This window comes from Tachysurus fulvidraco, chromosome 4 (assembly GCF_022655615.1).
Source record: "Tachysurus fulvidraco isolate hzauxx_2018 chromosome 4, HZAU_PFXX_2.0, whole genome shotgun sequence".
Taxonomy (NCBI): Eukaryota; Metazoa; Chordata; class Actinopteri; order Siluriformes; family Bagridae; genus Tachysurus; species Tachysurus fulvidraco.
In genome coordinates this window covers 26,242,596-26,257,622 of record NC_062521.1, presented here as the reverse complement: position 1 = coordinate 26,257,622, position 15,027 = coordinate 26,242,596, and the positions used below count along the sequence as shown (strand labels likewise).

Genomic DNA, 15,027 nt, shown 5'->3' with positions numbered 1-15,027 from the left:
CTCTCTCTCTCTCTCTCTCTCTCTCTCTCCCCCCCCTCTCTCCTCCTCCCTAACCCCATCAATCCTGTAGCCTGCGCTACACAGGACAGCCTCCGGAAAAATGGGCCTGTTTATGAGGAACCACAAGTCCGAAGGGACACACACACACATACGCAAGCGCACACACACAGGAACATGTACGTACAGGCTGAGAGCCATGCGTGAGTGTGTACCGAGCAGTCTGGAATGTGGAGGTCTACACAGGAAGCTAAGGAGGCTGTAGATGTCATTTGCATGACCTCCAAACACCCACAAACACACGCTGGTATGTTCCGCAAAACTTCCAACTGGCTCGGGATCGTGGGTCTGCTGTTTTACTCGTTCGTCTCGGGCTAATGTCATGCTGATGTCACCATGCTGTGTTTATCGTGTGTGAAGCCTGCGTTGCATTAGCCAGGCGTGTGTGCGTGTGTGTGTGTGTGTGTGTGTGTGAATAAGAGTCATACATGCCCACTGCGCCACCTGGCCATTTGAAGGGGCTGCAATGTGCGATGACGGAATTTCTCTCTGATTTATTTATTTATCCCCTTCTTTATTTATCTCTCTCCCCCCACTTCCATTGTGGGAGAGAGGGGAGGCGTGGAGCTGCATTTTAATTTGATGCCAAGCCAAAGCACCTTCATCAGAAGGTTAATTCTGTCTGTCTCCTTGTGGAGTACTGTTCCCTCTCTCTCTCTCTCTCTCTCTCTCTCTCTCTCTCTCTCTCTCTCTCTCTCTCGCTCAATCTCTCCTCTTCTCCCCTTCTTTCTGTCTCAGGACTATACAGGATGTAGAGTTAGGATTCAGCAGACAGAAGGTGTGTTAGACACCAGTCTGGGTGTGTTAAGTGTCGAACTAACAGCAGACATCAGCTGCCGGCTTTGAGAGGTGGACAGGTGTATAATTATTCAGGACTTCAGCATCCTCAGTTGAAGTATAATTGGTCAGAAGTGTTCTAGGATTCATTTTTCACAGCAGCACCAGTGTCCATAATTCCATACAGTTTAAATGGTATCCTTTCGACATCCTGGATAAAATATAAATGGTTAAAAACGTGAATGTAAATGTAGGAATCCAGGGGTCGATTTTATAAAATAGCACGAATAGTTGAACAACAATTGAATTTTATTCAATTTGTTATTAAAATACAGAAAGAAAGTCTCGGCCCCGCCGCACAGGTAAGGAGGGCATTTTGTTAGACATGCAGCCCAGGCCAAGGAATCATGATGCTCCCAAACACCATGCTTCACTGTAGAGACAGTAGTCTCGTGTTGGGGTTTTTACCCTAATGTAGAAAATGTCAATCTGTGTATATATAGAGCCGTGGTGGCTCGAGTGGTTAAGGCTCTGGGTTGTTGATTAGACGATCAGGGGTTCAAGCCCCAGTAGTGTTGTGTCACATCATAACACCTCAGCACTGATTAGTTTTCTATAACAGAACACCACCAAGTGTTATTTCCTTAAATAAAGACGAAATCAGACGAAATCCATGTAAATAATAGTTTGCATATCTGCCCATATTTTGTTAGTGGGTGTTTTTTGACTCCTGCCAGCGTTCTCAGCTTTGTGTTTTGCCCGTGGTTGTGTGATCTGGACTCTCTATATCAATTTCACCTTTGTTAAATCTTGAATATCTCTCCTGTCTTTTATATCATTTAACACCTCCTCTGGATTTTTTCCCCATTTATTAATTTATTTGTTTGTTTGTTTGTTTTAGCAGAAATGGCAAAAACATTCTGTTCCATTCCACCATCGTGTTATTCTGGTTAGCCTTATTTCTAATTGATTTTTAGTGGCTTGGCACATTTGTATTTCCAAACCCCAATTAATCCCTTAAAGTCCCAGCTTAATACTCAGTTTATCTTAAAGTCTTACTGAATAACTACAGTGGAACTAATAGAACAGTAACGTAGGAACGTGCTCGAGGAATTTATTTTGGTGTAAACTCCAAGCCTGCGGTTAAAGTCTTTAGGAGTTGCGATTTGCCGATTAACTGAAAAAAAGAACGTGTCGCCCACTGAAAAAAAAAATCTAACAGGACAAGAAATAACGATGTGCAGACATGATCAGGGATCTCACCGCAGGAAGACTAGGCCACTTACAAAAACACTCACTCTCCAGCACGTACTTTTCATTCAAATGATTTGATTCAAAAGATCTGAGCGAGTGCATGAATAGATCATGAACGTTGCTCATTGAAGCAATATTTCCTGAACTGCAACTGGTGTGTAGTTACTGTTACCAGTGTGTGCTGTTTGGCTGAAGGAATCGTGTGTGTTTTGTTTTTGTTTTTTTCCCCAGATTTAGAGAAACCACCGTGCGAGACGGGCAACGGCCTGCCACAGTGGAGACACAACGAGCAGCTCTTCCCTTGTCCGGTGTGTGGTAAAGTGTTCGGCCGTCAGCAAACTCTCTCCAGACACCTTTCCTTACACACAGGTGAGAGAACGTGACACACACACTTTGTATGGTTCAGTAAATCTGGACAGTTTGGAAAAACATCACATGAACTTTCTTCAAATCTTTCACAATCCAGTCTCGGTGCTCTTGCGCTCACTGTAGCCTCAGGTTCCTGTCCCCGGGTGCCCTTGTAGCCCGTCTACCAAAGTTTAAAATATTATGCGTCCCGATTTGCTTCAATGGGCCATTTTTATTCGTGTCACCGGACCTTCCTGTCGACTCAAACCGCTCTCCATTGACCTCCTGTTGACCTCGACATCAGCGGAACTGACTGACATTTTTTTTTATTATTATTATTAAGTTATTTTTATTTTTTTTTGCAATTGTGTACACAGTGGGGGGCACGGTGGCTTAGCGGTTAGCACGTTCGCCTCACACCTCCAGGGTTGGGGGTTCGATTCCCACTTCCACCTTGTGTGTGTGGAGTTTGCATGTTCTCCCCGTGCCTCGGGGGTTTCCTCTGGGTACTCCGGTTTCCTCCCCGGTCCAAAGACATGCATGGTAGGTTGATTGGCATTTCTGGAAATTTGTCCATAGTGTGTGATTGTGTGAGTGAACGAGAGTGTGTGTGTGTGTTTGCCCTGTGATGGGTTGGCACTCCGTCCAGGGTGTATCCTGCCTCGATGCCCGATGACGCCTGAGATAAGCACAGGCTCCCCGTGACCCGAGGTAGTTCGGATAAGCGGTAGAAAATGAATGAATGAATGGATGGATGGATGGATGTTGTGTGTAAAAGAACTATTTTTGAAATGCTCAAATCAGCCAATCCTGCAGCGTTCATAGTTCTCATTTTACTTTCAGATGTTGCTATGATAAAATATCGGAACGATTCCCTTCCGTAATATCATTTGACATTCTATTACAATTCACCGTAAACAGCAAAATTAGGCCGAGCCAGACAATTATTCCAGGTATTATGCCATTCTGCCTCAATTACTGTGATCGTTCCACTTAGATGCACCACACACACACACACACACACACACACACACACACACACACAATCAATACAGTAATCCAGACTGTTATTATTACACTTTTCTCCTAAACACATCATTAATGCACAAAGTCAAATGTGTACAATTACCCAGTTATTTCCAGTCTTGACACATTTGTTGTCTAGTATTTACTCTCCACCATAATCTTAAGTAAACTATTGTAATCGTAATATAATGTTTCTTGTCTGGCTGCAATCAGTATTTAGTTATTGATTATAATTTTTTATTTTTTGGTTGTATTATACAGCCCCAGCAACTTACTCTGAAATTACTGGTGTTGTTCTGCAAATATGAAATCATGACGTTATGTAATTACAGAGCATAAACATAGAACAAAAGGTAAACATAAGGAATAATATAAAGAATTAATAGAATTAAAAAAATCAAGATTAATATTAGATATATATAGTTCACAATGTGTATGTATTTATCCCCAATGAGCAAGTCTGAGGTGACTCAGGCAGCAGTGGTGAGGAAAAAACTCCCTTAGATGGTAAAGGAAGAAACCTTGAGAGGAACCGGACTCAAAGGGGAACCTCATCCTCATACGGGTGACACTGGAGGGTGTGATTATAAATATACAGTCTGATAAATGTTGTATCGGTGTAAGGATCACATGGAGTTCAGATCTCCTCTTTAGTATCACAGAGTCCAACTGGAGCTATTAGATCTGTAGATGTCTCAGGATTCTCACAGAGTCGGCCTCATCTCAGCGGAGGTCCAAAAACAAGCACCCACCTCGAACCCAACACGCTCTAATGGCCTCGATCCGAGTGAACGCTTCAACATGACACCTGCAAAAACTGTAATCATAAAGACCCTCCGTTATATATTCTCACACCGAACGTCCTCTCAGCACACTTACCGTGTTACCGTTTGACACCTAATACTTTAATGATTTATAATGCTACGGTCATCCAAGTGTCACTCAGAGGAGCACAGGTTCAAAACTGAACCGAACTTTCAGACTATTTATGGTCAAGTTTGCAGTTAGCACTGGGAGTTTTTATAAAGAGTTTGCATTGGATATTATAGCCATCAGCCTGGTTGTTGTTAGTAGTAGTCAGCAATCTCGTAGGCTGTGTGTCTGTGTCAATGAGTGTACATGTGCATGACTCCATGTGTTTTTCTGCGTGCGTGTGTGCGTGTGTGTGTTTTTCTCAGAGGAGAGGAAATACAAATGTCACCTCTGCCCGTATGCAGCAAAGTGCCGTGCCAACCTGAACCAGCACCTCACCATCCACTCGGTCAAACTGGTAAGCACGGACACCGAGCACCTCGTTAACTCGGTCACCGGCGACGGAGGAGAACGCAAAAACTGCCCCTACTACTACAGGTACACACAAACACCCTGTGCACTGTCATCATCGTAGACATGGCACACCCACCAGGGATGCACTTATTTCCAGGGATTTCAGAACAGCGTAACAGATATTGCGTCATCGGGTGGGCGTGGCCTATTCGATAATCTAACCCCAACCGTAGTTTTTGGTTGTTTATTTGTTTTCCAAAATAGCTGTAACTGTAAGATAATAAAGCATAATAGATATAAAATATAAAATCTACCTGTATGACACTTTTGTCCTTCATTATCCATCATAGGTACGGTCTTTTTTTTTTTAAACACAGTGTTTTTCCAAGACCTCCAGAAACACGCCCACTTTACGTCGTGGTAACGAAACCCCTGGAATTTAGTGCAAGTAGAAGCACCAGTGTGCTGGTCCAGTCCCATGGAGTTGTTCCTGGAAACTGACAGGTCAACAAGTACATGATGTAATAACCAGGGATGCATCAGTACTCATGGTGGAGTTGGTTCATGCTCAGTGAAATTGTACTTTGCCAATGATTAGTTTTTTTGTACAAAAATGATCGAAAATCAGCAAGAACAGCTTTCGTGAACTGTTTTGCAAAAGTCAACAGGAAGTGTCTTAGCTTGCAGATAAAATACGTTCACTGTAGCCGGAGTTTATAAAGTCGAAGGGATTTGGTCCGAATGCCTACAGTGCTGCAACGATTAACCCATTATACTCTTTAAACTTCTAGGGACTGTTTTTTAACGTAGTGACACCAGCAGGAAAGGTGTGCAGTTAAGTGAGAAAGGTCCCAGAGGTTCAACCGGTTAAATCAACAGGAACTAGATAGCATTCGTCGAGTCTGTAGGAAATGTGAAACGTGTTCACGACAAATATCCGAGGCGTTTTGTTTGAGCCCAGATTTGTGTAAGGCTTATTCAAAGATAGGCATCGGTCACCTTGCTTTACCCCTGTGGCCACGCCCCCTCACTGACACCATCTAATGCTGAGAGATCTGGAGGTCTGCTTTAGAGGTCTTCTCGGGTCTAAAGAAATGTACCCGACCCGAAGTGACCCGAATCACTTTTTACCCAAACCCGACGTGCATAATTTTTATTTATTTATTTTTTTTTTTTTAAAGAAAGACCCGACCCGAGACAAAAAAATAGACCCGAGTCCGACCCGAACGGTTGTCAATTTTTTTTTTTAACCCGACTGGACCTCGTGGGAAAATAATTTTAAGTCATTGTTTTATTTCCTCTTAGTCCTAGCATATTTTTGTGGATCATGTAGAAGCCAAATCAAGTTACAATGCTAGTTAAATTCAAACATTACTTTAGACTTGTGGTTTCTGTATCTCATTAATATGAAAGGAAAGGGGCGAGGTAACTCACGTTATTATCTGTTCCTTTGTGCCATTTGTCCCATTGTTTAAGGTGGCCATTTGATTCAAGGTCTGAGCAAGACTGTTATGTTAATTTGATTAAGGGTGAAATTCCAGGATCTGGTGTGGGGGGCTGTTGAATCCTTTCATGTTTTGATTGTCACCCGAGTGTCTTGTCACTATCTGATGGGACTGCCCCCTAAAATGGGTATATTTACAATGTATTACAACTTTAAGTCAGACTTGATGACTGCAACGCCCGTGCCAGTACGCTCTGACTTGCAGACTCGTTTCATCGTGTATCTACAATAAAGACTACTGCACAAGGATATCCAAGTCTCCTGGTCTTCTCTGGAAAAAGTTTACAACAAGCTGAATGTTGCACACACCGATGCAGCCCCTCACGCACCGGTCAGACAGAAAAGTAACCGCTATAGCGTGGATTCAAAATTGATTGACAGGTCTGTTTCAACGAAAATTAGCTTACGGTCAGCAACACGATGTCGCAAGCTGTCTTGGCAAACAGAGGAGAGGTTATAGATAGTGCATACAGTAGTTCAGGTCTTCTCGTCTCCGTTCGGTAAAAACACATTCATTTTAATTTACCCGAGACCCGATGCCGCTATTATTATACCCGACCCGTGTCTGAGGCACACATGAAACTTTTAGACCCGAACCCGCTCGGGTCTCAGATCGGACCTCGGGTTAATCGGATCTAAGTGGACCCGTGATGACCTCTAGTCTGCTTTAACCGGTGTCTCGTTAGTGACGGTTTCCAGAGAGGAATTTTGCCCGACTCGTAATTAGATTACGAGTCAAGCAAAACATTATATACGAGCAAGACATTATAAGAACGTACAATCAAACGATAACCGAGAAAACGTCACAAAGCTCATTTCTGACTGAACCCAAATAATATCTACTGCCTGGTGAATAGAGAAACACTGATCAAATATTGAGAATAAGCTTCATCTTTGAGTTCAGATAATGTCATGTCTAATTCACTGCGGTATTAATTGAATCCATGCTGGGAATATGTGCCATGTTTATTCATTGTGTGTGTGTGTGTGTGTGTGTGTGTGTGTGTGTGTGTGTGTGTGTGTGTGTGTGTGTGTGTGTGTGTGAGATGTTCTGTTCTGTGACTGTAACACTGTGTGAGAAGTTTGCAGAAATCTGATTGCCCGACTGTGGATATGTACGTTAATTAACTCTGTCGTCGAAAGCGATTACACATAAACACCAAACACACGACACCAAATTTCAGAACGAGTGGCTTTATGGATCCAAAGAAACAACGCTTTTAATAATAATAAATGACGTATTTATTCGTTCAGGCCGCTTTACGTGACACAGTGATGATTTGGCCAAGAACAATGCAGATATGTATTTATTGAAAAATGTTTCCCAGAGAAATGTCTTCTGTAAACCACATACAGAAGCTCATATTCTTAAGTCTCATGTTGCCTGACAACAGGACGCACACAAAACACCGAGTTTCCCCTCACACACACTCTCTCTCTATCTCTAGCTGTCAAGTATGCGGTTTCCAAACGGAGCTGAACGCACAGTTTGTGAGCCACATGTCTCTGCACGTGGATAAGGAGCAGTGGATGTTCTCGCTGTGCTGTAACTCGTGCGAGTACGTGGGAGTGGACGAGGCCGAGATGAAGGCTCATATCAACGCTGAACACACAGGTCAGACCCTTCTGCACTACACTTAAGGCCACTAAACTATACACTTGTACTAAACGATAGAAACTGTCACTGCAGAGAGCGTCGTATGGAATAGCTACAAAAAAGTAACAGTCTGTATTAACCGAGTCGAACCTGCGATTTCCGTTCACAAAGAAGCATCGGGCTGAATTTTTGGACAAGGGCAAGTGAGCGCTCCATGGTACCGACTGAGGAATGAGTTCGGGGAGTGGATAATAATACTAAAAGTATACAATGGATTGTGTGGTGTCGAGTCCCTTTGTGATCATCGTGTTTAGTTCAATTTCTTTTGGCTCTGCACTAGAGCTGGACACTAGTCATTTTGTGTAACGCAGTAATCGTTGTACACAATGGCGAAAGTTTGATTTTGACATTGGTGGGGACATGATTTATTTGACATTGGTGGGGACATAATTTATTTGACATTGGTGGGGACAACATTGCACGTATTTTGTGCATAAAACTGGTGTTATAAAAATACTTTCTTCCTCACATACCGGTAACCTGCATAATCACGGTGCATATTGCTTCATACAACGGAATCTAGCTGCAGCCGACCTCAACACATTAGCGAGAAAGGCAAAGCCAATCAAACAGCGACGTGGGTTAGAGAGGCGGGACTCAAAAAAGGCAAAGGCCAATCATTTTAGAGAGGTGAGTTACAGAGGCGGGATTCATTACAGGGGGGAAATCTGTTAACCGTTTGTGTCCCACAAGTTGCGCTATTTTTTCCAGATCGCCGTTTTAAATTATTTTCATCTTATTTAATGATTCCTGAATAAATGTTAAACGAAATAAGTAAAAAAAAAGCACAAGACACAGACGGATATCAGTGGTTATGTATAAATATATATACATGTATATAGGCTTGGTCAAATTATTGCTAGGGACAATTGAGTGCTCCCTGGATATTGGTAGGGACATGTCCCTACCGTCCCTACCCAAATCGACGCCCTTGGTTGTACAGATGTCTCAAAAGTAGTAGAGCAGTCACTCAGTTCACTCTTGAGTAACAGTCATGCCTGGACATTTGCTTTAGCAAGTCAGACGGTTTGAAAGTTAGACAGAAACGGATTCCAAAATTTTTTAGAAGATTTGCACTCACTACACAAAAGTGTCTTATCTCACTGGTAAATAAGACATTTAGAAAATCGAGACACGCTTCCAAGCGTAATATCGAGAGGTTGTCGCTTTTAAATGGTACTGCAGACTGCCGAAAAACATTTCGGCGTGTGAAGATCGTGACCAGGAACACGAACGAACAAGTTTCTTTAAACGTTGGATAATCTACATCGCACAGCAACATCCATTTGCTTTTAAATTGGTCAGTTATTCATGTGAAATAAACGAATCGCTGTTGACATGTAAGGTTTTACTGCATTACTGGATGCAAATCCATTGGCCATTCCTGTCCTTTAGCAAACAGCATAGTGTAACAAATAGCCAGTGCACAGTTCTTTGTTACCCTTCCATAGGCCCCTCGGTCCAAATCTGAAGGTCGATGGTGTTTTTAACAAAAGAGCCGATGGGTATATCGCCAAGTCGAGCTGGCCTGCTGTTACATGAGTTTATGTCTGAGGGTGGCCCAGTCTTGTGTGTTCGAGTGAGTGTGTATTTATCTAGAAGACCTGGCGTTATCAGACACAGGAGGTTGAGAAATCAATAGCCTGAACGGTCCCCATGCAGCCACCCACGGCCATGGCTCCCACTCTCTCACACCCGTTGCTGGCATTTAAAGTGTGCCAGAGTGGCCGTGTCCACTGGGCAAGGTGACAGCGAAAGGCCAGTTCGATGTGTCAGGTGTAATTTAGACCTGTGCCAGGGACACTGCCTTCCACAGAATGGCTGACCTCTAATCAGTCTCTCTCCACCGCCTGAGATGTGTGTGACTGCTGGAGTAAAAAGACAGGTTTCCACCGCATGTGTGTGTATGTCTTCCGCAGGGTTTCAAGCCCATTGAGATGCTAATCCATCCTCATGTCATATAGCACGTCAGTTTCACTTATACTAATAGAGGTCGCTTCACTCACATTAGCAGTTTTGTTTTCAAACCGCATTGTTCATTCAGTATCACCCAGCAAACCACACATGGTCATTCACTCCGCTAAGCTTAACTGTCTAGATGGAAGATTTATATGTTTGTCAGTCAGTGTAAGCTAGCATTGTGTCCATTCCGGTAGCTTTGGAGCCTTAGGGGAGAGTCATGGCCTGCGTCGCTCCCCTATCTTAGCTCTAGCGCCCGTGACCTAACTGCCCCCTCCCTCTAGCCCTTGCAGACTGAGGAAATCAATAAGGCTGCAGCCTTGATTGTTCTGCCTGCTTGCATACAGACAACAGGAGCTCAGGATCCCTGTTGACTTTATAATGCTGCAACGGCCACTATACGATCAACATGAAACGGGGAAACAGCCTTTTACTTTGGAAAATTTCTCCTCTCAAAAATAGACCTTTTATGAGGCATTGCAGTGCAGATTGAGCCTACCACAGTCATATGTTGCCTCTGATGTAATGACGACCACTTCAGTCCTTAAAAAGAGAACAAAAGATGAAAATTTCATTGAACTGCTTTTTTTGCGCTAGTGGATCCTGAGACATGCAGAAAGCATGCGATGAATTAGCGGAATCCATCGAGAGCTCACCAGATACTGGCCTCTTGCAACCAAGCCGGGTTTCCTCTCCAGTCCAAAACGGATCATTCCCTCATTAAATCTCTGACACGTCACAGCCTAATCCACTCGGATGTGACAGAAGAATATTCATTTCCCACGAAACAGCAACAAGCCTCAATATAATACAATACATGTGATAATTCTTGTGGTCTCTACATGCACACAACAGACAACCCTGGTGCAACAGCAGCAAATTATCACCTTTCTAAATACAGGAAAGCTTTAATGCTTGCAAGATTTTGCACTGCATAAAAAGATGGCACTGTTCTTCACTGATAATCAAGCTATGATATTAGCAATCTGGGGCATGTACCGAAGCACTTGCCAAATACAGGGCAAAGAAACGGTGGCAGAAGTGTGTTGTGTGGATGATGTTCTGTTTCTTGCGCTTTACTTGTACAGGCCTGATTTCCAGGAGTCCCCTGAGTGAGAGTAAGAGCACGTCTTCATCTCTCTCGGCCCTCAGCGACTCCCTGAACAGCTCTGAAAGTGGGGATGTTACCCAGGGAAGCGAGGAACTCAAAAGTCTGTTGGCCCCGCCCTCATCTGCCAGCAGCCAATCAAGCTTGGTGTCAGGAATAGAGGAGAAATCAGAAAAAGGTGAGATACGCTTTACTCTTTTTGCTGTAATTTACGAGACCGATTTGTGAGATGGTAAACCGAGACAGCCATACAAAAGCCAAGAATGGGTTAGAACTAATGAGAGAGCTTTGTCAGGTGTGTGTTTTTCTTTAGACATCTAGTGCTGATTTGAGATTCTTCAAGTTCTTGAGGTCTAAACCACAAAATTGCAACAAAATCCTACTAGCCTGAGAATCTGACTTGAGCATCATAGGTATTTGCATGACTGCCATTAAAAGAGGAGCATTTGAGGACTGTTTTTCAAAAACTTTGAAACAATTTCCCAGAGAAATTGTATTTAATGATGTAGTAGAGGAGGTACACACACAGAATCTGGAGCAGACTTTGAGAGGCAGAATATTGGTTCAAACCTGTGAAACCATCCGTTTTATATGCTGCATTTTACAAAACTCCTACAACTGTTTCTTAAACTGGTTAAAACACTAAACAGTTCTTAAAATGGTTTACAGGTCCCTGCCAACATCAGCTCCTGCATCAGTACCACCACTTTGTGGGAGAAAAAATATTACTCACCCAAAGGCTTATCCAAAACTTGTCTGGCAAGCGAAATAAAAACCAACACCAAACAAGTGATAGCACCAAGACATTTAAAAAAGTGCACTTGGAGGTCGTTTGTTTAGTACTTACACTTCCAGCTTGTACAGAGAAAGGAGTTTTAGTAAATGATCCATGGACACCTCATATCTTAAAGTTATAGGTCCTTAGAAATGTTGCATTTGTTCTTCTGTGTTCATGTCATCTGTTGTCTCCTGGTTTTGTTGCTTTGGATGTTTTGTCTGGCAAACACACCTGTGTAAACATAGCATAAACTTATAAATGTGCCCTCTCTCCCTCCCTCTCCCTCAAGGCTTTGAGTGTGTGTTCTGCAACTTTGTGTGTAAGACGCGGACCATGTACGAGCGGCACCTGCAGATCCACCTGATCGCCCGAATGTTTGAGTGTGATGTCTGCCACAAGTTCATGAAGACGCCTGAGCAGCTCCTCGAGCACAAGAAGTGCCATACGGTCCCTGCTGGAGGGCTCAAGTAAGGAAAGCAAGTACAGCACGAGTTTCCTTTACCGCCTCACAAATCCCACCACCTCCCCCAACCGCCCTACATAACCCTTGCCCATCTGCCCCCTTCCTACCCAAAGTACAACCCTCCCACCCGGTATTGAGCTCCCCCTGGAGTGCTGCTTTTGGTTCAGGCTGAGCAGTTAAATTTTCCTCAACATGAACAAACAGCCATTCTTTAAACTGTGCAACGGTGTCTGTGCACTACCATACTTGCTGCAGCCAAGGCCACACCCACTTGACACAGACCAAACCAAACTCCCCCAAACACACACACACATACACTTTGGTCCAATCCCACAGAATATGATCAGCCCTACCTATTTTTTGAGATGCTCTGACTTGTCATACCTTCAATGCCTGTGCAATGCCACATGCCTGTCAAAGCCAGATACCCCCATAGAAAATCTTTGACTGTACTTACAGACTGTATGAGAAACCTCTGACCACAGTCACTCGCTACTCCAAAGATTAGAGAACTAGTCCTGACCAATCATGACTACTGCTAGAGAAGCTCTGACCTACAGAAATCTTTGACCAAATCCTATAAAAACATTACCCGATCCCTTTGGCGTCTTAGGGAACTCTGACCAATCCCAACAGCCTGTTTAGGACTAATCCTAGCCACTCCTGGAAAACCTCTGGCCCATCTCACCTATACCTCTAGCCTCTCAGACCAATCCCACCTGCTCCCTTGGAAATTATGACTAATCTTAACCGTTCTTTTAGAATCCATGACCATGTCCGCGACCCTGGAAGAAACCCTGACCAATTCAACCTATTCATTTAGCAACTCTGACTAGTCTCACCCATTTTGTCTGCTGCTGCCCTCCCCCAGGGCTATTTTTGTTTGTACCCATTTGTTCTGAACCCAACTCCTCCTTCAGCACCTGTATATCTGCCCCCTCACCCCTAGTGTCGGACAGCAAGTATTTGGTGTATATTTTTCAGCTATTTCGAGGAGGCACACCTAAACCGATCACTCAGATTTGTAGGCGGCAAAACTTTTGGTACTGCCTCTGTTTTGCTTGGGTCTGGCTTTATCTCGTCAACGGATGTCGGTGTATGTGCGTATTAGGTGAGCCTTGAGCTTCAACAAATCACACTAGTCAACGTTTGTTGTAATGTCAGCATTCGGTATGTTTGGACTTATTCCAGTTCGTTAAAATAGATAAACAATTCTAAACATACTGGAAAAAGTTCTGAAACCGATCACAATACAGATCCTCACACTGGCAATTTGCATTAGATTATGGGCTGCTTTAATATACACACCTACCAGGCTGGTAACAATTCCCCACTATACAGTTTGCTTCATAACCCTGATCCTACAGCAGCATTTGACGGAGAACTCCACCCACCCACCCACCCGCCCCCGACACGCATCCAACGATATATAGATCATGGAAGCTCCTGAACGTGCCGTTACAGAATTAGCTAAAGATTTGCCTTATTTTTATTATTTCTATGTTACATTCGAAAACAAAAGTAGAGATTTGTCTGAAGCACTTTCAGGAACAAACCCATCTCTGCCATGCGACAGTAGCTCATTCCAGCACGAAGTCTGGTTCTGCATGTGCAATAACTGAAGAAATCACGACCAGCTAGTCAGCGCCTCTCCATCTGTTAAACGAGCCCACTGCCAAGAGCATTAGACTCGAGTTCACACTGTTCTTTCCCAGCCTGTCCTAGTCGCCAACACTTACACAAAACTAAACACACGCAGCACACTTCTCCCTAGCCACACTACAGCACACACAAACACACACACATTGACCCCTTTGTGGTTCATTTGTGGATCATTTCTTTTTCTCTCCCCCCTGCAGAGTGTTCCAGTACATAGTCCAGTCTTTTCTCTCTTTTTTTTGTGGTATTTGTCTAGCCGTGTGACATACATAATTCATGTCTCAGAGTCTTGTGTGTATTTCAGATGCCATTGCCTCATCATGTCACTTTATGGCTGTGCTTTCTCATGCTAGTTACTTTAGCCGCTAGTTATCATGCTAAGCATAATAGAGTTAAAGAGAGGCAGCTTGTCACTAGGTGTGTTAGTCACGCCTTATGGGCTATTCTCAGAAATACACAAAAGGACAACACAAAAAGACACCAGAAAGCAGTAGCCTAATGTTGGCTTTGACTAATAATAAAAAATAAAAAAAAAGATGGAAAAAAAATATATAGCCAAACCCAACACCTACTATTTTAGTTATTACACATAAGTGACTAAGAAGTGGGAATGCAGGCATTTTGCCTCGGTGATAAGATATTAAGTATACTGATCCAGATTTCAATCAAAATCAATAAGTGTGCCATATGCTGTAGAAAAAAACGGTCAGGTGCAAATGACACACATTAAAATTAAATGTGCAGTTTTACAATTGCACTGCCAAGACATGATTGCTGTCCAGTGTTATTTATTTATTTGTTGTGCTTCTTTAGTTTTGCTCTAGAGATACGTGGCTACATTCCTACAAATGCACATCACGACACAGCACGATGCCGCACAATGTAGCACGATGCCGCACAATGTAGCTCGATGCCGCACAATGTAGCACGATGCTGCACAATGTAGCACGATGCTGCACAATGTAGCACGATGCTGCACAATGTAGCACGATGCTGCACAATGTACCACGATGCTGCGCAATGTAGCATGACGCTGCACAATGTAGCACGACGCTGCACAATGTAGCACGACGCTGCACAATGTAGCACGACGCTGCACAATGTAGCACGACGCTGCACAATGTACCACGATGCTGCGCAATGTAGCACGACGCTGCACAATGTAGCACGA

At 43.5% G+C, this 15,027-nt stretch overlaps 1 protein-coding gene across 3 annotated transcripts in view; it reads left to right on the top strand.

The window, feature by feature from the left end:
- znf827 (zinc finger protein 827) overlaps positions 1 to 15,027 on the top strand; it is a 99,798-nt gene that overhangs the window by 77,959 nt on the left and 6,812 nt on the right. For all 3 annotated transcript variants that reach the window (XR_007140352.1, XM_027177657.2, XM_047812130.1), the window contains exons 9-13: positions 2,320 to 2,457; positions 4,641 to 4,812; positions 7,681 to 7,847; positions 10,937 to 11,134; positions 12,024 to 12,201. Coding sequence is in view for 2 of the 3 variants with exons in the window: in XM_027177657.2 (XP_027033458.2) it covers positions 2,320 to 2,457; positions 4,641 to 4,812; positions 7,681 to 7,847; positions 10,937 to 11,134; positions 12,024 to 12,201 (853 nt within the window). In the remaining variant the exon portion in view is untranslated. The remainder of the gene's footprint in view (positions 1 to 2,319; positions 2,458 to 4,640; positions 4,813 to 7,680; positions 7,848 to 10,936; positions 11,135 to 12,023; positions 12,202 to 15,027) is intronic.